This window comes from Leptonychotes weddellii, chromosome 13 (assembly GCF_054177405.1).
Source record: "Leptonychotes weddellii isolate Sample4059 chromosome 13, ASM5417740v2, whole genome shotgun sequence".
Lineage (NCBI taxonomy): Eukaryota > Metazoa > Chordata > Mammalia > Carnivora > Phocidae > Leptonychotes > Leptonychotes weddellii.
The window spans coordinates 72,501,241-72,522,851 of NC_138381.1; the positions used below are offsets into that span (position 1 = coordinate 72,501,241).

At 54.2% G+C, this 21,611-nt stretch overlaps 1 protein-coding gene across 1 annotated transcript; it reads right to left on the minus strand.

Annotated features, from left to right (window-relative positions):
* Positions 1 to 605: 605 nt before the first annotated feature.
* Positions 606 to 17,223, minus strand: PLBD2 (phospholipase B domain containing 2). Its single transcript, XM_081802154.1, has 11 exons — positions 17,076 to 17,223; positions 14,047 to 14,205; positions 12,028 to 12,128; positions 11,594 to 11,808; positions 7,539 to 7,636; positions 5,269 to 5,429; positions 4,585 to 4,680; positions 4,246 to 4,317; positions 3,466 to 3,618; positions 2,740 to 2,902; positions 606 to 2,503 (listed from the first exon to the last, which is right to left on the minus strand). Exons 2-11 carry the CDS (start codon positions 14,194 to 14,196, stop codon positions 2,336 to 2,338), a joined length of 1,377 nt encoding a protein of 458 aa, XP_081658280.1. The 5' UTR covers positions 14,197 to 14,205; positions 17,076 to 17,223; the 3' UTR covers positions 606 to 2,335.
* Positions 17,224 to 21,611: the final 4,388 nt, after the last annotated feature.

Below are 21,611 nucleotides of genomic sequence, written 5' to 3' on the forward strand. Positions count from 1 at the left end.
CCCATGGACATGGGGGCCAGGACCCTGCTCCCAGCTGGACTTGCATGCCGGGAGACAGAAAGCAGGAAGGGAGGGAGCTAAGCAAGAGCTGCCTCCAATGGAGCCCAAGAGGCAGAGGAGGCTGGCCTCATTCTGATAGGAAATCCTTCCTGATATCAGAATGACTTGATCTCAGAACCACTGGGAGCAGAGTAGTGAGCCTCCCATCTCTGGGGGTGTGTAAACTGACACTGGACACCCATGTCAGGGACTCAGAAGAAAAAGACTTGAAGTGAATGCCATGCAAACCCTCTCAGACATGAAACCCTGTCTTCCAAGGAGAGCATGTGCTGACGCCAGCATATGGAAACAGAAGACGGCCTGTCAGGGCTCCTCGAGGTCTGGGACGGGACACCACCACACCACCCATAGCAGCCCCAGGCAATTCACTGAATCTCCAAGTTCAGAGTGAAGCTTGAGACCCCTCTAGCCCCTCAGGACATGACGCAGATCCACACGGGCCTGCAGAGCCCCTACCCACCCCGACAAACAGCAGGGGCTGTGAGATTCAGGGAAGAGTGTAAAACCCGCCCCAAACCCACCCTGGACACAGGCTCATCCACTGATTTCCAGCCAGGAGGGACAGACATGTATTTTATAGGGAATGGGACATCAAGGGCAGGCTGGCAAGGACAACAAACCATCAGCCCTTTGGCCCCAGAATTCTTTCTGGGGGATAGAGTGGTGCTCAGTTCAAGAAAACCTGCCCAGAAGATCACTTCCAGCCTCGACTGTCCCACTTGAATCAGCACAAACCCCCCCCAAAAGGCAAGGCAGACCCCTCGGTCCACTATAAGAGCTGAGGCGTGAAGGGCTGGGGTCGACCAGCTGGCGAAGATCAGATGGTGACAGACTCTGTTTTGTGTTGACCTGTATCCCACAGTGGAACTTGGGAAAGTCTTGTTGGTTAATAAGGCCCTGGGATAGTAACCAGAACAAAGTAGGTGCTCAAGAACATCTGGATGGGTGGATGGACAGATGGATGAATGGACGGACAGATGGATATAGATAAATGAATAGATAGATGGGTTGATGGATGGATGACAGATGAATAGATGGGTAGACAGAAAATGGATGGATCTATGGATGGATGGACGGATGGATGGATAGGTGAATGGATGGGTGTTTGGGTGGGTAGAGAGATGGATAAATAGATGGGTGGATAGATGGATGGGTGAATGGATGGGTGGGTGGCTGGCTGGATGGCTGGCTGGATGGGTGGGTGGATGGATGGATGGATGGGTGGATGGATGGATGGATGGATGGATGGGATAGGTGAATGGATGGGTGGTTGGGTGTGTGGGTGGATGGATGGACAGATGAGTAGATGGATGGATGGAAGACTGTGCAGATGGACAATGGGTAGGTGGGTTAGCAGATGAATAAATGACAGATGAGTAGACAGAAGAATGGACAGGAGAATGCATGGGTGGATGGTGCAGAACCCAAACCAAAGAGGAGAAAGGGCACCAGCCCAGCCTTCCCCACTATCCCAAAAAACACAGCACAGGGGCCACGGCCTCTCCTTTAATGGCAGCACAGCCTGCAATTTGGTTCTTACAGCAGGGGAGCTGTGGGCACTGTCCTGAGGCCAGGGGCGGGGGACCAAAGTGGGGGCAGGGGGCATGAGGCTGCAGCAGAGAGGCTGACACTCTTGTCCGCCCCTGAAGGCCCCTCCAGCCACAAGTCACCAGAAACTTTGGTTTATGTTTGTTTTCAAGTTTCTGTCCTCAGGGAAGCTGTCCAGAAGGGGAAACAAGGGGGCTGCTTCCTGAGGGAGCAGAGCGGCTGGGGCTGGGAGACAGAAGGCCCGATGCCAACCAAAGGCAATGCCCAGGTCCCGGGGCCGAAACCCCACAAGTCCCAGAGCCACCAGCAGGAATGACACTGAGAGGCAGGAACTGGAACGGTCCCCTCCTGCTCTACCAGCGGCCCGAAACCCCATCCGAGGACCCCTCCCAAGCCCTCTAGAGGGGGCAGCATGTGAGGACAGGACCCCAGCATAGGAGAAAGAGAGAAGCAGACAGAGTAGAGAGAGAGGAGAGAGAGAGAGATGCAAAGAGGCAGGGGACAGGGGAGGCACTCCCTCACTTAAGGGGAGCGAACGAGTCAGTTCTGGGCCCCATCGGGCCCCGCATCCCACCCAAGAGACGACCCAGACAAGAGTGAACCTGGCAGACCCAGGTCCCTGATCCGGGCACAGCAGGGGACGAAGCCCACGGAGGGGGTGGGCAGGAGGTCAGGGTGGCGGCCGGAGGGTGGCCCCGCTGGGGGTCAGCAGGGCAGAGAAGGAGACTCAGTCCCACCAGACCTCAATGGGCGAGAACTTCCAGAGGTCAGGCTGGCCCATGTGCAGCAGGCCGCTGAAGGGCGAGGAGCTCCACTGGAACGGAGGCAGCTGGTCCCACGTAGGGCCACTGACGGCGATGATGTGAAAGGCCCTGGCCAGTGCCATGCTGGTCACCTGGGGGCCAGGGCAGAGGTCACTGAGCACCAGCTCGGGCTGGGCTTGGAGCTGCCCCAATCCAGAGGGCCCTGACCCCAGCCCTAACTTTGACCCCACCCGCAGCCCCACGCCAACCCTGCCCCCGGCCCCGCCATCTGCCCTGACCCCAGCCTTCATCGCCCTCCCCCCCACCCCCCCAGCGATGGCAGCGTCCAAGCCCAACCCCTCCCCCCAGGCCCCGGGCAGGGCAGCACCTTTACATCTATGCCCCCGTGGGAGCGCTGGTGCAGGGCCTGGAAAGGGTAGGAGCCGTTGGCTGGGTTCAGGTCAGAGCGGGCTGAGATGGCGTTCTCTGCGTTGGCCTGGGGGTTGCAGGCTTTGCAAAGCGACAGGGGGTCATGCAGGAAGTCATTGTACCTGGACGTGGGAAAGGAGGGGGCATCGGGAGTGCTGGGGAGTCCGAGCTCCCGGTGGCGGCAGCCCCGAAACAAGCCACCTGCGTTCCCGTGCCCAGCTGCACCCCCCACCCCCCCACCCCCGGCCGGGGGCTTCCTTCACCCTTCACCTCGTCATTCCATGCCCATCCTCACATCCGCTCAGGCAGCCCTCCTCCAGGGCCCCTCCGGGCCCCCCACCCCGATCCAGGCTAGATAGCCCATCGTGCCCCTTCATAGCAGTTCTGGGGGCTCAGCCCGTCCTCGCCCCGGCACCCACATCAGCGTGAGTGCTTGACGGATTTCGCATCTCCCACAGCCAGGGGGCTCCCCGCTTTGTGCCGTTCCTCCGGTACCGAGCACAGTGCCCAGCACCGGGGGGGGGGTGCGGGGCACTCAGCGGCGGGTCAGCACCCTCACCTGTAACGTGTAGTTACGGCTGGCCGCCGCCCTATGACCCCCCGGGCTCATGGCAAGGTTGACACAGGGGCCAGGGACGTGCACGCAAAGCTCTACAGGACTCGGGGCTCACTCTCCCCCACGCACCTCATGAGCCGGAGCATGGAGTCCAGGTCATGCACCAGCGACTGGTTCCGCCGGAAGATTTGGGCCCGGGGGCTCCCATCATAGGAGAACCAGTCTCCGTACTGGGCCACCAGGGCCTGCAGCCCACTGGCATTGAACACACTCTCAAAGTACCTGCGGGGGATAAGGACAGTCACTCACCACCCCTGCCCACGCTGGCTGCGGCCGGGGAGGCGGAGGGGCAGTCACACCAGAACATTATCACTGACAACCACGAAAGGACAGCGAGTCATGTCTTCTGTTTATGCCGGGGGGTGACCAAGCTTAGGCCCTGCGGGCCAAGAGACATGGGTTCAGATGCTGACTTCACCGCTGAACAGCTGGGGAACGCGCCTGGGGAAAGTTAGGCATTTGCTGGAGGCCTCAGTTTCCTCATCTGTGAAATGGGAACAGCGGCCATGGCTACCGTGCGGTGGTTGTAAGGACCGAATCTCTCACTTGGCAGGGCACAGTGAGTGTCCAGAGGTGATGGCTGTGCCGGCCGGTTACAGCAGACGCAGTGGGGGAGCCTCGGCAGGGGTCGGCACCTGAGCCTGGCCACCCCACCCCCACCCCCGCTGTGGGCCGCAGACCTAAGCCCCACCACTGTGCCCCCAAACTGGCAGGGCTTTCCTGGCCAAAGAAAGGCCAGGGTGGCTTCTTTGCTCTGCGGGTTGAAAAGCTCATGCAGGGAAGGACCCCTGACCAGCACAGAAAACTGAGTAGGGGTGAGGCAGGTATGGGGCAGGGGTGGGGACATACGGTATGTTGTAGCTGGCCCAGTAGGTCTTCTGGTAGAGTTCTGAGGTCTTATCGGCCACCACTACCATGCCCCTGGGACCAAGAAGAGAAATGGGGCAAGACTGGTGAGAAAGAGGGTACCTGTGGGCACTGCCCTGCTCAAGAACCCCTGATGGCTCCCCAGTGCCCAGAAGTAGATTAGGTCCTGGATCCTTCACCCCATTCAGAGGCTGCCTCCCCCTCCCACCTGGCCTTCCTCAGATGTTCGCCTTCCCACGCACATTGCAGCATGCCTCCAGACTTTTTCCTAGGCAGTTCCCTCTGCCTGGAACCCCCTGCTTTCCTTCCCAGGGTACTCACGGGATCTGCTCCAGGATGGTGAGCACCCTGTTCCTGGGGCTGGGCCCGCCAGGGACGAATGCCTTGTAGTCCACGATCATCCACTGGTTGTTGTACCTGCCATGCCCAAGGAAGGACTGAACATACCTTGGGGCCACTGTCCCAGCCTCCCCCATGCCCCAGTGCCCTGCACCGCCAGGAATCAAGGGGAAGGGGTGGCATGGGGGGTGTCCTGCCATGTGACTGTCACCCTGACACTGCAGCTTGACCAGGTGTCCTCTGTCTGCTCCAGAGAAGTCTATAGCTCCCTAGTGCTTATTGGAATAAAGGTCTAATTCTTTAGCCTGACATTCTAAGACCCTGCACTATCCAGCTCCAGTGTCTCTGGCTCCCAGGGCCCTCACCCACCCGTGCCCACTTGCTCAGACGGCCCTCCCCGTCTCCAGAGCCCTCAAATCCCAAGTTCTCTTCCTGGCCTCCCTCTGGGGGCCTTTCCCTGGATGGGAGAGCCTTCAGGAGAGAGGCAAAGACCCAGTTTCCCTAAGTATAAAACAAGGGAGAAGACTTTAAGACACCTTCCAACTCCAGCAGGGACCGTGAGAGGGCTCTGCAGAGGGTGTGGGGCATGTGGTCCTGGTGCCACGTCAGGGGGGAGGTTGGCCCATCTCTTGGGTGAGGAGGCCACAGTGCCAAGAGCCCACTCACGTGCCACTGTTGAACCTCTTGAAGGTGTCTGCCCAGGCGTCCCCGTCCAAGGCCAAGCGATTGGCCACCACATTACGCAACCACTCCAGCACACAGTCCTTGGGCCGCACATACTTCCAGAGGGCCGGGTTCCTGTTGCCGATGGTGGTCTCCAGTGTCACCTGTGGGAGGGCCCCCTGACTTAGGACCAACGCATGCTGCCACCAAGTGGCAGTGCTGCATCAATCATGGTCCGTACACTGGTAACAGTTTTTTTAAAACCTCATGTGCTGCTTTGGGTGCACATTCCTCACTGGTTCCCTGGCTGAGCGCCGAGGGGGATTCACGATCATGCATCCAGCTTTGCCCTGGGGGACAGCCCCTGGGAGAGCCCAAGGTGCTGCTCCTATGGACCCCATCCCCCAACCAAGTCAGTCAACTCTTTCCCCGGAGAGACAGCATCCTCTTTCTACCCCTTCCTTGCAGTTTTGCGGGGAAAGTCGGGCGGCTCGAGGCTGTTAGCCTGGTAGACTACCACAGTCTCACTGAATTCTTCCAGCCCTCCTGGGAAAAACACAGCATGGCTACTAATGCCCCTTTTTACTGAAAGGTAAACTGAGGCCTGAAGAAGCTAAGAGACGTGCCAAAGGTCATGGCTGGTCAGTGGATGGGCCACTGTTCCATCAGCAAACTTCCAGCTCTTAAATCAGTATCTTTGACCTTGACCTTAGTGACCCCTGTTTTGTTTGGCTGTGTTTAGCATAAGCCATCCCTCCCTCCATCATGACCTTGCTGTTTCTCATCCTGCCTCCCCTCCTGCCTTCCTCAAACTCCCTCTAACCCGGCCGGGTTTTCTGAATAAGTTGTTTACAGTGTGTTGTTTTTATTGGATTTCCTGGCTGAGGCCCAGGCTCGTTTAGAAATCTGTTCCTGGCACCCCTCGCTGGGGCATTGAGCCCTGAGACTGCAACATGCAGAGAAGAAAACATTGCTCTAAAAAATGTGCTCCAAGCAGAAGATGCTAGTTTCCCTGCGGGAGCGGTGACAAGGGGCTCTTTCCTGCTCTGCTACCTTCTGAGAGAAGTGGGGGGCTTAGTTCCCTGAAATGGGGAAAGAGGCGGGTGAGGGCCAGGTTGTAGGTGAGGGGACCCCCTTGCTGCAGTCCGGCGGGGGCAAGGAGGGGACAGTCTGGGGAAGGACAGCTGAGGAGGTCTCATCCAGTTACCTGGGAGGGATCCCGGCAGGAATGTACCTTCCATCGGGGTCTCTGACTGTTATGCCACAGAGCCCTTTGGCAGTCTGGGGGGCTGTGAACCCCATCTCAGAGTAACATTTTCAAATGCATAAACCAAAATATATGGGATCATAAGGGAATTCAGTGATATTAAAATGTGTTTAGCGAAATATTACGTAAATAACCTTTTAATATTATATATGCGCTGCTTTGTGAACTTACTAAATAACGAGCTCTGGGAGCGGGTGTGCTAACTACCATAACTTCGAAGGAACGGGGAGCATAAATGATGTTTTGAGATGGGTGCAACCCTGTCATATGGTGGGAACACATCTGATTTCTGTTGGTGACAGGTCTCAGGTACCACTCATGTCACAGTGGCGGGTCACCCTGCTCACAATGCCAGGAGGTGCTGAGTTCCAGTTTGGTGGCGGTGGGAAGGAAGAGGTGGTGTTTTCCCTTCCAAGTCTGCAGACTCCCTGAGTACTGCCCCAGGTTCAGAACTCCCCCCGGCCCTAGAGGGCAGACTGCCTCCCAGGGCTTTCTGGGCCACGCTGATCTGAACCCTGGCAGTGACTCTGGATGCCAAGAGCAGCTGGTTGAGGGACAAGGAAGGTACAGGCTGGAAGGAGTGGAAGGAGGTGTCCCCAAGAGGTGCTCTCAAGAGGCTTGCTTTCCAGATTCTTCTTTTAAACATCACATTTATGGCTCTTGCTATCTTTTAGCTGGTTTTTGGACCTCATAAAAGGAGGAAGCATGCTAATAATCCTGGTGTAGAGGAACGAGCATTGATGCAAAACGGCCCCAAGAGCAGCGACTGCTGAGGAGCTGGCTCGTGGAATGGAGAGTCCGGGGAGGCCGCAGGATTTGGCGGGCCCCAGCGGGGACTGGGAATCCGATTGTAAGAAGCCATCCGCCCCTCCCCAGTGGTCCAAGTACCACAGCAGAAAAGCCCCCAGCGCGGAATGGTGATGGGGGCTGCGTCCACCCACCTGCCCAGAGCTGCCAGGTGACCTACAGCCTGGGGGAAGAAAGGCCACACGGGAGGGACACTCACCAGCCCGCTGCCGATGATGTAGAAGTCGTCACAGGAGAAGAGTGCGCCAGGGTAGGACGAGAAGACCAGCTTGTTGCCAGGAGCCAGGGGAGAGTTTTCTGCGGGGGGAGAGTGAGCCCGGAGGGGGCAGGGGTGCAGGTCAGACCAGCCCACCTGGGGACCCCAGCACCCCAACCCAAGAGCCAGAGCCTCGAGGTAGGGAGCAGCAAGCCTCAGAGGGAGCCTCCAACCATTCTGATATTTTAGTAAACCAGGCCATGAGCGGCTGATGGGAAAGGGGACTGGGGAGTGACTGCTTCCTGGAGTTTCCTTCTGGGGTGATGAAGGTATTTGGGAACTAGATTCAGGTGGTGGATACACAACAGTGTGGATGTTCTAAATGCCACTGAATTGTTCGCTTTAAAATGGTTCACTTTACCCTATATGAATTTCACCTCAATAAAATAAGTAAACCAAAACATAAATAAACAACCAGAATCTTTTTTTTTTTTTTACTACCAGAAATTTTTAAAAATTAGTGCAGGTTTATATTTTCTTCTAGAACAGGCATAACTAACCTAACGGGAAGGAACTAGAAGAGTGGTTGCCTGAAGAATAACTACAAAGGGGCACAGGGGACTGCCCGGGGGGACGGAAATGTTCTCCATCTTTACTGAGTGGCGGTCACATGACTGAGGGTTTGTCCAGGCCCCGCAATATGTACATCCTAAAGGTGTGTTTAAGCTAGCCATTAGTAAAGTTAATACAAAGGGACGGGCGGGGAGGCTCAGCCCAGGATGTCATGTATCACCCATCGGAATGGCAAAAAATTGAAATGAACATAACACCCAGTGCTGTCAAGGTGAGCTGACACGGTCACAGACTCGTGGACAAGTGTAAACCGGACCAGCCACTTTGGGAGGCAATTTGGCTGTATGTATCCAGAGACTAAAATGTTTAATTATGCCCATCTCTTTTATTTTTTTTTAAAGTAGGCTCCACACCCAGCGAGGAGCCCAACGCTGGGCTTCAACACACAACCCCAAGATCAAGACCTGGGCTCAAATCAAGAGTTGGACACTTAACCAACTGAGCCACCCAGGCACCGCTAATTACACCCAGTTGTTTTTTTTTTTAAGATTTTATTTACTTATTTGTTTGAGAGAGCGAGCGAGTAGGGGGAGAAGCAGAGGGAGAGGGCAAGCAGACGCTGTGCTCAGCACAGAGGCTGACAAGGGGCTCCATTTCATAACCCTGAGATCACAATGAGCCAAAATCAAGAGTCGGACACTTAACCGACTGAGCCCCCCAGGTGCCCCCACTTATGTCCATCTTTTAACCTAGCATTTCCACTTGGGGGCCCACTTGTCTTGCCGCAGCACCGAATGAAACACCAAAGACCTGGACATGGCCCAAATCCTCAATTGAGAACTAGTTAATTTCACATCAGCTGTTAAAAGGTGGACTAAACGTGGCAATACCCAAAATTCTCCAAGGCTAGCTGTTGAGCAAAGGGAGCAAGATGCAAATAATCCATATGCTATGGTCTTATTTATGTTTAAAAAAAAAACCCAGAAAGGGGCGCCTGGGTGGCTCAGATGGTTAAGCGTCTGCCTTCGGCTCAGGTCATGATCTCAGGGTCCTGGGATCGAGTCCCGCATCGGGCTCCTTGCTCCTTGGGAGCCTGCTTCTCCCTCTGCCTTTCTCTCTCACTCCGTCTCTCATGAATTAAAAAAAAAAAAAAAAAAAAAAAAAATCTTAAAAAAAAACCAAAAAACCCAGAAAGCAGACTGTTTAGGGCAGCGAAACTGCCGTATAGTACCGTAAAGGTGGACATCCATCGCTGTGCATTTACCAAAATCCGTACAACCATACTATTCAAGGTGAACTTGAATGTCAACTATGGATTTCCGTTGATAGCAACGTACTGACATCGGTAGATCAATTGTAACAAGTGTTCCACACCAATGCAGCATGTTTATAACAGGAGAAAGGAGCGGGGAGGTATACGGGAACTCTCTGTATTATCTACTCGATTTATCTGTAAACCTAAAGTTTTTCTAAAGAATAAAGTCTATTAAGTAAAAAAAAAAAAAAAAAAGGTTCACATATACACAATATAAGTGTCTAGTGCAAAAAAAAATCTAGATGGATCCAAACCAAAATGGCAGCAGGTATCCGCTCAGGAAGGGTCTGGAATTTGGGAGGAGGGTATCATAAGAGATGTATTTCTTCATCTGCATTGCTGATGAAGAATGTACGTGAATGTATTCACGTATTACTAGCATAATAAAAATCAATTAAAACAAGTGGGAAAAGAAGGTACAATTTTAGTCTAGAAAAAAACAGAACCAAATATTCACAGAAATTATCTCCTATGGGTTATGGGGTGTTCAAGTGATTTTGATTGTATATGAACAGCTTAGTGTATTTTCCAATTTCCTATACCATGTGTATAACTTACATAGGCTTTTGTTTCTTTGTTTAAATAATCTCTACTCCCAACATGGGGCTCAAACTCACAACCCCGAGATCAAGAGTCGCGTGCTCTACGGACTGAGCCAGCCAGGTAGGCAACCTTACGTAGGTTTTCTTCAAAAGATACTACAATGTTCATGGATCTGTAACAATGAACACGACAGATCTGTGGCTACAAACAACAAGGTGGATGAACCTTGCAGGCACTGCGCTAAGCGAGCGAAGTCACAGCCAAGCAAGCACACGTGCTGTGTGTGTCTACACACGCGACATGCAACATCAGCCACACCTCATGCACGCTGTAAGAAGGCAGATGGAGATTGTGCTGGGGTGGGGATACGTGCCTGGAAAGGGCCAGGAGAGCAGCTTCGGGGGGCTGGGAATGTCCTGGTTCTCAGTCTGGGTGCTACACACAGATGTGTGCAATATGCAAACTTCCAGCTGTACACGTGCGATGTGCACGCTTCTCTGTATACGTGTCAATGCAGAAATTTACTTAAGTTAACGGGCATTAGGTTGTTTCCCAACCATTACTGTAGTTGACATCCTTGTGCCCCATCCCTGTGCACAAGTCAAAATGTTTCTCTACAGACAGGTCTGAGCCAAGAATTGCTGGACCACGGGAGTCACAGATTTTGAATTTTATTGGCTACCGGCGGGGTTCTTCCTCAAAGTGGCGGCACCAACCGGTACTCACTCCCATTAGCAGAAGATGAGGGTATACATCTCCCCACCCCCTCGCCACTTCCTGGCAACATTTCGATTTTTAAGTTTCGCCAAGAAGGAGGCGCTGCAAACATCTGGCAGTGGCTACCTCCGGGGTGGACACTGGGGCCAGGGACTGGATGGGGGAACCACGCTGGGGCACTTGGGCCTTAGTTGCAAAGTTTTCACGTTTGACAGGAAGAGCATATTCATGTATTCACGCATTCCTTGTGTAGCTGAGTGTTTGTACTGAGTGTCTGCTGTAATTCTTCCCATGCTTGCATCCCTACCGTCTGCAGCGCGACCCTGCGATTCCTCACATCAAATGCTGGGCTCTGTTTCCCCACCTCTCAAATCGGAGCTGGTCACCGGACTTGCTTTGAGCTAAAGAATGTTGTGCCCGTTTCGATCAGCCTTCAAGAGGCCTTCCACACTGCCCTGCCCAGATATCACAAGAATAAGCCTGAGCTAGCCCAGCGACGCCAACACCCAGCTGAGAGTCACCCCCAGACACGCAGATGAGGCCATCCTCGGTCAGCCAGCTCACTCCGGCTGACCGCAGAAGCATCAGTGACCCAGCCAAGATTAGCCAGGCCTGGTCCGGCATAACAAAACCATCCGGCTGACCCACAGACACATTGAGCAAAAATAAACGGTCGTGTTTTAAGCTTCTGTTGTTTTAAATTTGGAATGATTTGTTATACAGCAACAAGTAACTGATACACCTTGTGAAAAGGAACTAAAAGGAAACAAAAATGTTAACAATAAGATGGACTCCTAGAGCAGTTGGACGGTGTGCACAGGGCCAAGGCCCACAGCTCCCGGCGTCCCCCACCCCCTGCACTGTGTGCCCACATGCATGCTCACACACAGATACACCCACATCCACCCACCTTGGGGGTCTTCCCGGAACTGGAACCAGTACTTCTTGATGACGCGCAGCATGTTCTGGTAGGAGCTCCAGGTGTTGTGGGCGATCAAGAGGTCCGTCTGGCCAGGCAACAGCTTGATGAGGGCAGAGCAAGAGCCAGAGCCCATAACGTGCTTGGTCTTGGTCTTATTCAAGGCGGGCTCCAAGTCTCCCAGGTCCCCGGCGAGCTGCAACAGGCTGAGGAGGGTGGGGGGCCGGAGAGTTACCACGCCTGCCTGCTGGGAGTGCATTTCCATACCCCTTTCACAGAGGAGGAAGCTGAGGCTCTGGAAGGCTACGTGAGCGGTCCGAGGCTGGGCCAGGAGGTGGCAGAACCCATATGGGAACCCAGGTCTGTCTGACCATGAGGCGCATGGCCCTCTCCCCTACCCTGTCCGCTCCGGGAGTGGCACTTACAGGAACCCCAAGGGTTTGATGGTAAACCTCCCAGTTGGAAAGGTCATACTGCCTTCATAGCTGTCCTCGAGGCCTTTCAGCTGCAGGAGGGTCAGCCGCACCTGGGGGGGGGGGCACAGATGGGGTGAGGCCTCTCCCCCTGGGGCTCACGCCTTCTCCTGCAATGGGAGGGGCCCAGGTGCATCCTCCAGGATCCTGACAGCCCTGACCCCCCCCCCTTCCTAGCACCCAGCCCTCCGTGCCAAGCACTCTCTTGCCATCACTTAGTTAACTATGTTTCCGCCCCCTGCCAACCTAAATCACCCCCACTTAAGAGCCCAACTGAAAGCCACCTCCTCCAGAAAGCCTCCCAGCCAGCCCTGACCCACTGTCAATGGCTCCCTATTCTGAGCTCAGTTCCTGGCTGCACTGCTGCCTGAAGGCACATGTCTCACTAGCTGACTTCTCCCCATGGTCACTGTCCCTGCTCTCTAACTAGGGAGATCATCACTGTGTCCCCCGTGCAGCCTTGGTCGGCGCTGGGTATATACCAGGTACTTCATTAGCATCTGCAAGAAGGATGGACGGGTGGACAATAGGGTAAGATACACGGACGGACAGTCAGGCAGCACTGAGAGATGGATGCGTGGCTGCTAAGTTATGTAGAAGGGAGGGAAGGACAGAGAAGCAATCGGCCAGGTGGATGGCAGGGTGGGCAGAAGGACAGATGTCCAGTTGGGTGCATAGACTGGATGGGCAGACAGGACAAGACAGATCCATTCCTTCATCTCTAAATATTCCACCAACCTTTACATGTAAAGCACCCACTGTGTGCCGGCCCTTGTGCTAGGCGCCAGGGATACTGTGGAGGACAAAGCAGATGTGGTCCCTGCCTTGTCCTCGTGGGGCTCGAGTCTCGCTGAAGACAGACTCTGAGTCCCTCACTAGAGCGCCACCGGGAAGTATGGGGATGGGACAGAGGTGAGGGGTGAGGGGAAGAAGAAGGTGTTCTGGGCAGAAGGGGCAGCAGGTCCTAAGCCCTGAGGCAAGAGGCAACACATCTTGTTCGAGAAACCAGGAGGTCAGGGAGGCTGGACCACAGAGCGAGGAGGTCAGCAGGAGATGAAGCTGGGGATAGACAGGGTGCATCATGCCCAGGGAACAGGGCGGCCCTGGGTGGGGAGAGAGAGCAGCTGTGGTGGAGCTACAGATGGACAGACTGACACTGAGAGGTGCTTCGATGGCCGATGGCTGGGAGAAAGGTGGGGACTGAAGCAGACAAGGTGGACGATCAGATAGACAGCTGGGCAAGTAAATGGGAAGAAGTGTGGGGGGGAGTGGACAGACAGGTTAGATGGCAGGCAGGGAGATGGACAGGCAACAAAATGGGGGTATGTCAACGGTTGGGGAGGTGGTTGGTGGGAGAACTGAGAACTGGCTTGAGATGGGCAGGGGGTAGCAGATGGGTGAGAGAACGAGAGAGGAAGACAGATAAACCTGTGGGTGGTACGTGTGCTGACAAACTAGACACACGGATGGCTGGGTGGGAGGGAAGGGTGGACAGGGAGGGAGGGGGGATGAATGGAAGACAGATGGATGGGTGGGTAGGAGAGAGAGAGGAAAGGATGGAGGGAAAGGGAAGACACTATGGCGGGAGGGAGGACTGAATGGCTGGATGGACAGATGGATGAATGGATGGGTGGTTGGGTAGGTAGGTAGATGAATGGATGGATAGTTGGGAGCGAGGGACAGAGGGAGAGGGAAGAAGGAAGAGAAGACTGGATGGATGGACAGACATATGGAGGGTGGATGGGTGGGTGGGTGGGTGGATGGCCAGGGAGGAAGGAAGGACTGATGGATGGATGGGTGGATGGGTAGATGGATGAAGGAGAGAGGGAGGGAGGGAGGGAGGGAGGGGGAAAGGGCTGGCGAAGAGGGCTGGGAGACAGGCAGCTGGCCAGCAGAAGCCACAGCAGTGGCAGGTCCCCAGAGCAGACCCAGCCCGCCGCCCCTCCCACAGAGCATGGGGGCCACACCCACCTGATGCCAGTAAGCAGAGCCCTTGTTCAGCTCCATCTCCTCCTGCATCCACTCCAGGTTGGTCTCCAGGAAGCTCTTGAGCTTCTCGCAGTAACCGACTTCATACTCGAAGGGGCCACAGTAATTCACCACCGTGTTCATCCAGTGCATGTAGATGAGCTGCGGGGCAGGCGAGGTGGGCGAGGGTCGGGGCGGGGTAACCAGGCTGCTCTCCTCGCCGAGGACCCCGCTGGCTCCCCACTCGGGCTCACACTCCTCACCCCGTCCAGGCCTCCGAGAACCATGGTGCCCTGGTGAGGCCCCTCCGCACCTTTGCTCCCGCTGGCTCTCATCCCCCCGAGGCCCCTCCCACCCAACCCACTCTTGTCCCATCAGGGCCCAAAGCTTCTGGATGTCTCCCTCCTTTGAGAGCCTTTAGCATTCAAAGTCTGCTCCAGACTGAGCATCCTCTGTTACTGGAGACCCCCAAGCTATGGATGTATTCGGTCAGTCAACAAACTACGACTTTGGCGCCCCTACCGTGTCCTGTCTGAAGCCCCGAGGACACGGCAGAGAACTCACAACTGACATGCGCGTGCACAAGTGAATGCCGGGCCGGTTCAACCAGCCGTCGAGAGGCCTTCCACACCTCCCGGCCTGATGTCACATGAATAAGACAGGGCACGTTCAACACCACATCGGCCCCGTCGGCCCCGTCACCCAGGCTGACAGACAGCCAACCCCCAGATGCATAAAGGAGACCGTTCGAAGCCACCCAGCTGCCCCCGCTGACCAGCCAGCTGACCGCGGAAGCATGCGTGGAACCGGCCAAGATCAGCCAGGCCTGGCCTGGAATCCCGAGTCCACCCAGCTGTCTTTCCAGCAGGGGCAGGGGCGTCCCCTATCTTGTGGCACTAGGGGCACCTGGTCCGTCGCCCGGAACTCACATGGATGGCACTCTGTATGAACGCACCCACGCAAAGCTCAAGCAACTCTGCAAGGACATTGCTATCCTCACCATCCCCGCTTCATAGCTGAAGACACCGAGGCACGGGCAGGTGACTAACTTCCCAAGGTCCTCCAGGTACTGAATCAAAGAGTCAAGATTTGAACCCTGGAAAGGTGTGGATTTGTAATTTCCCAAAGGCTGCGGGGTTAACTTCCAGCCACACCCCTCGCCGCACTGGAAATACTCCCAAGACACACAGGCCAGTGAGGGGATTGTGGCAGCACCCGGTACCCCAAGACTGATCGCTTAAGGACCCCCGCCCCCGCTCCACGGCCATCTCCCTGAAACACATCCGATTTCTCCTCTGCCCCTCAAGGCCTCAAAAAGATGCCACTTCCCCCATATACCTTTCCACTACTTCCAGAAGCATTTCCCAAGTGCCTGTCCTATATCAGGCTCTGGCCTGGGTGCAGGGGACACAGCTGGGGACAGGACACCATCACCACTCACGAGAAGCTCCCGGGCCAGTGGCGGGGGGGAGGGGCGCGGGCGGCAGAGCAAAACGCTCAGAAACAGAGACTCTGGTCAAACAGCTGGGTTTGAATGCTGGCCCCCCTGCTGACTGGCTGTGTGACCCTGGGTGAGTAATTTCACCTCCCTGAGCCCCGGTGGGGCAGTCACGCTTCCCTCGGTGGGGCGGGGAGGCTGGTGTGCGGGCTGAGGGAGAGAACACGGGCCAGGCTCCTGGCACACGTGTCCGGGCTTCCTCACAGGAGAGCCCCTGGGGCCTTGCCTCAGTGTTCCTGGCAGGCTAGCAGGCCCCCTGAAAGACGGAATCCTGCCTCATTCACCGCACCCCCAGCAGCGCCGGCCTGGCCCAGCGTCTGAGCAGCTCCCCAGACATCCAGGTCCCAAGCGGACGTCCAAAACGGCTGCTGGGTGTCAGAACGAGGAGTGTGAGCTTTATAAGGGGGTGTCCCCTGTGTGCAGTCATCTGTCACGTGCTCTCCCCCCTCAGCAGCCAGCATCCAAGAGCCATCGTGTTGCTGATTCCTTCCCCAAGGTCTATCATACGGCGCTCGGCGGCCCCAGCGCACGTGTGGACTCAATGCTACTATTGCCAAATGACTTTCCCAAGTGGGTGTCACACCTCCCCCCATGCTGCAGGAGACGGGCTGTCACCACAAAGTGTCACCCACTTCTGAGACAAGCCGCCTTCTGAAATTGATGCTAGCACTCTTCTAAAGCCCCAGATCAAGTAGGGCAAAACAGTAGGTTGTCTGAGGATTCCACACGTGTGGTAAAACTAGTTTAACAAAAGTAAGAGGGTGGAAATAATTCAAGTGTCCGTCCACGGATGCGTGGATAAATAAAATGTGGTCCATCCATCCAAGACAGTATTATTTGGCCACAAAAAGGAGTGAAGACTGACACAGTCTAGAACGGGGATGAATCTTGAAAACACGATGCTGAGGAAAAGAAGCCAGACACAGAAGACCACCCACCCACATGAAATGTCAAGAATCAGCAAACCCATGGAGACAGAAGGTAGGTTAATGGTTGCCAGGGGCCGGGGTGAGGGAGAAAAAGGAGCTTTGGGTATGGGGTTGCTTTCTGGGGCGATGAGAATGTTCTGGAATGGGGCAGTGGTGATCGTTGCACAACCCTATGAATATACTAAAAACCACAGAGTTGTACATTTTAAAATAGTGAGTTTTATGGCATGTGAATGATATCTCAATATGAATGAATGAATGAGTGAATGAAAGTCGCATTTAGGGTGATGGTGCCTCTGGGGGCAGGGGTTGGGAAGGGGGCCTCAGAGGGATCAGTAACACTGTACGTTTTAGTCTGGATGTCTGTTTTATTGCTCTGTGACTCAGAAAATGTCATACATCCTTCATACGCATCAAATACTACCTAGCCTAAGTTTTTTAAAGACTGCACGTGAGCTCTGGCTGCCCAGTTACGTGGAGCGCTGGGGGTGGGAGCAGGGAGCCCAATCCGCACGCACCTCACCTCAGAACCCTTCCGAGCTTCCTGGGGTGCACGCTGGGTGGGGTGGGAGGCGGGAGCCCCAGGTCCCCCATCTGGCCCTTACCTCCTCAGACACAGCGGCCTCTGCCACACCCGCGGCGTAGGCCTGCAGGCTGTCGTTGTAGTGGCCGTTCGTCTGCAGCTCCAGAAAGGTCCACCTAGACGGGGAGGAGAGCGGGCCCGGTCAGCGTGGGGGCACATGCAAAGCCGGCCCTGGGCTGGGCACGCGGCCACCTCCAGTTAGACCGTGAAAGACAGAGGGAGGAACTGCCATTCGTGCGAATGGCCGTCTGTCTGTCTTTGTGCACTTGTCAGGCGAAATCCCTCAAAGAGGAGCTGCTGGGTCAAAGGGCACAGGCATTTTTAATTTTAATCAGCCTTGACAAACGGCCACCCCCCCAAAAGCTGTACTAATCCACCCCTTACCAGCCAGTGTCAAACAAGGGCTTCCTCGGGCGCCTGGGTGGCTCAGTCGGTTGAGCGACTGCCTTCGGCTCAGGTCATGATCCTGGAGTCCCCGGATCGAGTCCCGCATCGGGCTCCCTGCTCGGCGGGGAGTCTGCTTCTCCCTCTGCCCCTCCCCCCTCTCATGTGCTCTCTCTCTCTCATTCTCTCTCTGTCAAATAATAAATAAAATCTTTAAAAAAAAAAAAAAAAACAAGGGCTTCCTCTGTGCTAGATGACGTTCTAGTCACTTCTGGTCTACTAACTCATTCAATCCTTGTGACAATCCCACGCTCCTACCAGGCAGGCACTGCTACTCCCCGTAGTACAGAAGAGGAGGGAAATTAAGGCACAAAGTTCCGTAACTGCCGTGGAAGCCTGCGCTACTACCCCTCCACCCTCTCTGTGCCCTCTGCCGTGTGGCTTTGCGGTCCCTCCTATCCATGGCCAAGTCCCTCCCCGCCCCACTGATCTGGGCTCCGTCATATGACTCGCTTTGGCCAATGGATGGAACTGACCGTGTGCCAGGTGTAAGATTAGCCTTTGCGAGGCCTCCTTTGTTTCCGCTTGCCCTCCTCTGCCTCTGCAGGAGAACATGGCCCAGCCAGCCCGCTGCTCTCAGGAACATGACAGAAACATGGAGCAGACCAGCTCTGCAGACCCATAGTATGAGGCAGAGCTGCCCTGGCTGCCCCTTGGACCCACCGAAAATAACCCTGGGTTATCTCTGAAGCCAGTGGGTTTGGCGGCTAGTTCGTTACACAGCACCGTTGCCCAACACTAGCTGATACGCTTGCCGAAGGTTACAGAGCTGGTAAAGGGCCGAGCCGGGATTCAGGTCCAAGCAGACTGGCTCCCATTCCTTCCAGGAAGCAGCACTTCCCAAACTCTGACGTGCATCCATGTCACTCAAAGACCTGGTTCGGGAGTAGATTCTGATCAGGAGTCGGGGCAGGGGCCTGAGACCCTATATTTCTAACTAGAGGCCAGGTGAGGCCAGCACCACCAACCTGCAACCACGCTTGGCTGTAGACCACCTCGCCAAAACGTACCCACTCCTGTCTGTCCACTCCTTGCCTGAAAGGATTCCTAGCAATCTTTCTCATCTTTGCCAAGGCAGTGGTTGAAAAACGCAATCATGTTGTTTTGATGATAATCCTTTAATTAGTTCAATTATCCTTGTTTTAATTTTTTAATTTAATTAATTAACATATTTATTTATTTTTAAAGTAGGTTCCACACCCAGCACGGGGCTTGAACTCACGACCCTGAGATTAAGACCTGAGCTGAGATCAAGAGTCGGACGCTTACCCGACTGAGCCACCCAGGCACCCCTACACTTGTTTTTAAATTTTTACTGGTCACCTATAGTTCTCTGGTTCAAGGGCTTTACTCACTTTTCTCCCTTGAGTTTCTTTTCTTATTGATTTGTGAAGTTCTCTATGTACACATTAGCGCTTTGCTTGTCACTAATATTGAAAATATGTTTGTATTTTAATTGATTTTTTGCTTTTGCTTTTGCCATATAGAGGTTTTTGGGGTTTTTTGCGCAGCCAAATCTATCCATCTTTTCCTTTACGGTTCTGGATTTCATTCTTGCTCCTAGGACACAAAACTATTCACCCAGGTGGCTTCTGTAACTCGGGGACAAACATTTGTTAAGGCAATTTCCACGAAGAAAATGAGAGGCACCAGGAAGATGCTAATGAGACCAGGAAGAGGCTCCGAAACAAGGCAGAGCCAGGCTCCGCCAGAACGGTCTCACGGGGAGGTGGCCAACACGCCATCCGAGAGCTCCAGGGCAAGAACAGCTGTGGCCTAGAGAGAACTCTGGAGAGGAAAAGACGATCAAAACACGCTCACCTGATACTTGCAGCAAGCAAGCCATTTTGAGAGCCTACCGGGTGCCAGACACCGAGGGTGCACAAAAGTGAAGGACATTCAGGCTTGGCCTTCCCAAGGCTAATGCGGGGGTGATGGGTGGCTGGGGGCGGGGGGCATGTAAGCAGGTAATGACATAACAGGGCAACTGCTACGATGAGAAAGGGCTGCCATGTGCTGACGAGATGTCAGAGACAACATAAAAAAAAGATCAGAGAAGGATAAATGGTAGACTCAGGATAACCCTGTGTGTGCAAGCATTTTACTCACGCATGCATGCACGCATACCTACACTTAAACATACACATGCACGCTTAGGCCTATTTTTGCATAGAAAGTTGTGGAAGAAAGAGCTAACAGTGGTTATATATGTGGGGACTTATCTCACACATCCTAACTTTTCTAAACTGCTGGGATTTTTTTTTACCACAAAAAGTTAATTGTCTAACAATCACCACCCTCCCCCATCTCCTTGTGCGCTGCCTTGTTCCAAAAGGCAACTGGGGTGATTCCATTTAGATGGGTTTTATTCACTTTGCCTGAGTCCTCAGAAAAACCCAGAGAGATGGGTTTCCACCTATCTTTCCAGAACACTTTGGGCAGGGGACGTTCTCATTTAAGGGGTTTTGTTCCAAGCCACCAGACTTCAGTGCCGGAGCCCCTGAGGCTGATCTCTGAGGATCCCTCTGTTGCCTTAGGCCCTAAGCCTAATCAAATGATTCCTCACCCCTTCACCCCCCCTTCCCCCCATCCTAAAGGGTTCTCACCACCCTTGCCACAGAGATGAGGCAGGCGAAAATACGAGCCTAGATCGCTCTGATAGTAAACTCTGCTCCATACTACACTTCCTGGCCCTTCCAGCCTCGACTTCCCCATCTGTAAAATGGGGGAGGCTTGAACTTGGGCAAACGGCCTCTAGATTCCCTCACTGCTGTGCGACTGACAACTTTGCAAAACTCTATCCCCATCCCTGGTCAAAAGGAAACCACTGACAAGCGTTTCTAAAGTTAAATGTACCCATTAGACTGCTCTCTTGTTAAAGAACACATCCTTCCTGCTTACTTGGTTCTAAAATAGCTGATCTTTTATGAGATAAAATTGACAGAGATCAATAAATGCTGTTCTGTTTTGGTTTTAATGCACTCACTTGACAAAAATAAAAAGTTGGCATACTGATCTGTTTCTCCAATCTTCTTTTTCTTTAATCTGGAGCGTCTATGGGCCACACCGTGATTTTATGCCACGGGTGCCTAATGCCTGACGACTCCAGGGTCTAAAGAGGCCACGTTTGAGAAAAACCAGACCACTGCTCTGTGATGAGCAGGGGGGGTCACAAACCTCCCCCGGTCACCACGCCCTGACCTGGACACAGTGCACCATGGACACCTTCACCTACCTTATCTGTGCCTCCAATTCCTTCCTCACTCTTGATGGGATATGTTCACCTTTTCTGACTTCCAAGAACAGCTGGATGGTATTTACCCACTTTACTGGGCTGGGTTTCTGCTCATTAGTTAGTGGATTTGAGTGGGTTCCCTGCTTCTTAACAGGGTAATTCCCTCTTACTGGTACTCACTTCCTTTCTCAACTCCGCAGTGACTCGTGATTTGGGTTGGGCAGCTGGTTGCGGAGTCAGGGATGGAGGAAAAGGTAGGGCTGGAGGGGTGCAGCCTCCCCAACACCAAGGCTGGAATCAAACTGGCGCAGGCTCGGCCTCCTGGGGCACCTCTGATGCCCAAGCACCGAATCCTAAATGTTTCAGGTTTCATGGGGAGTATCAGTCCCAGGTCAGATACAGCACAACTGAAAGAGGATAGACTACGGGGGGGGAAAGAGGACATGGAATTTATCCTGACAATCCCAGGATCCCCTGTGGCGAATTCTGAGGGACAGAAGGAGGAGAGATCCCAACTCAGGTAAACAGAAGAGTCAAATCCCTGGCCTCCATCCTTTGAAAAACGAGACAGGCACCCACAGTTCAGAGGTTCTGCTGATCGGGGGCCAGGAAACCTCAGATGTCTTTCTTTCATCTTATCCCTGAGTTCTAAGATCTTAAGGGCCTCAGTTTCCCTGTTTCCAATATCTGGGCTTCTTTTTTTTTTTAAATATTTTATTTATTTGGGCGCCTGGGTGGCTCAGTCGGTTAAGCGACTGCCTTTGGCTCAGGTCATGATCCCAGGGTCCTGGGATCGAGTCCCACATCAGGCTCCCTGCTCCGCGGGGAGCCTGCTTCTCCCTCTCCCACTCCCCCTGCTTGTGTTCCCTCTCTCACTGT

What these genes read in the sequence shown, in the direction of transcription:
- PLBD2 (XM_081802154.1), bottom strand. Translation starts at nt 14,196, where the DNA reads ATGCACTGGATGAACACGGTGGTGAATTACTGTGGCCCCTTCGAGTAT. An exon ending in ATCAAACCCTTGGGGTTCCT is followed by an intron (nt 11,809 to 12,027) that starts GTAAGTGCCACT and finishes CACCCTCCTCAG; the next exon opens with CCTGTTGCAGCTCGCCGGGG. An exon ending in TCCATGCTCCGGCTCATGAG is followed by an intron (nt 2,903 to 3,465) that starts GTGCGTGGGGGA and finishes TCCCACGTCCAG; the next exon opens with GTACAATGACTTCCTGCATG.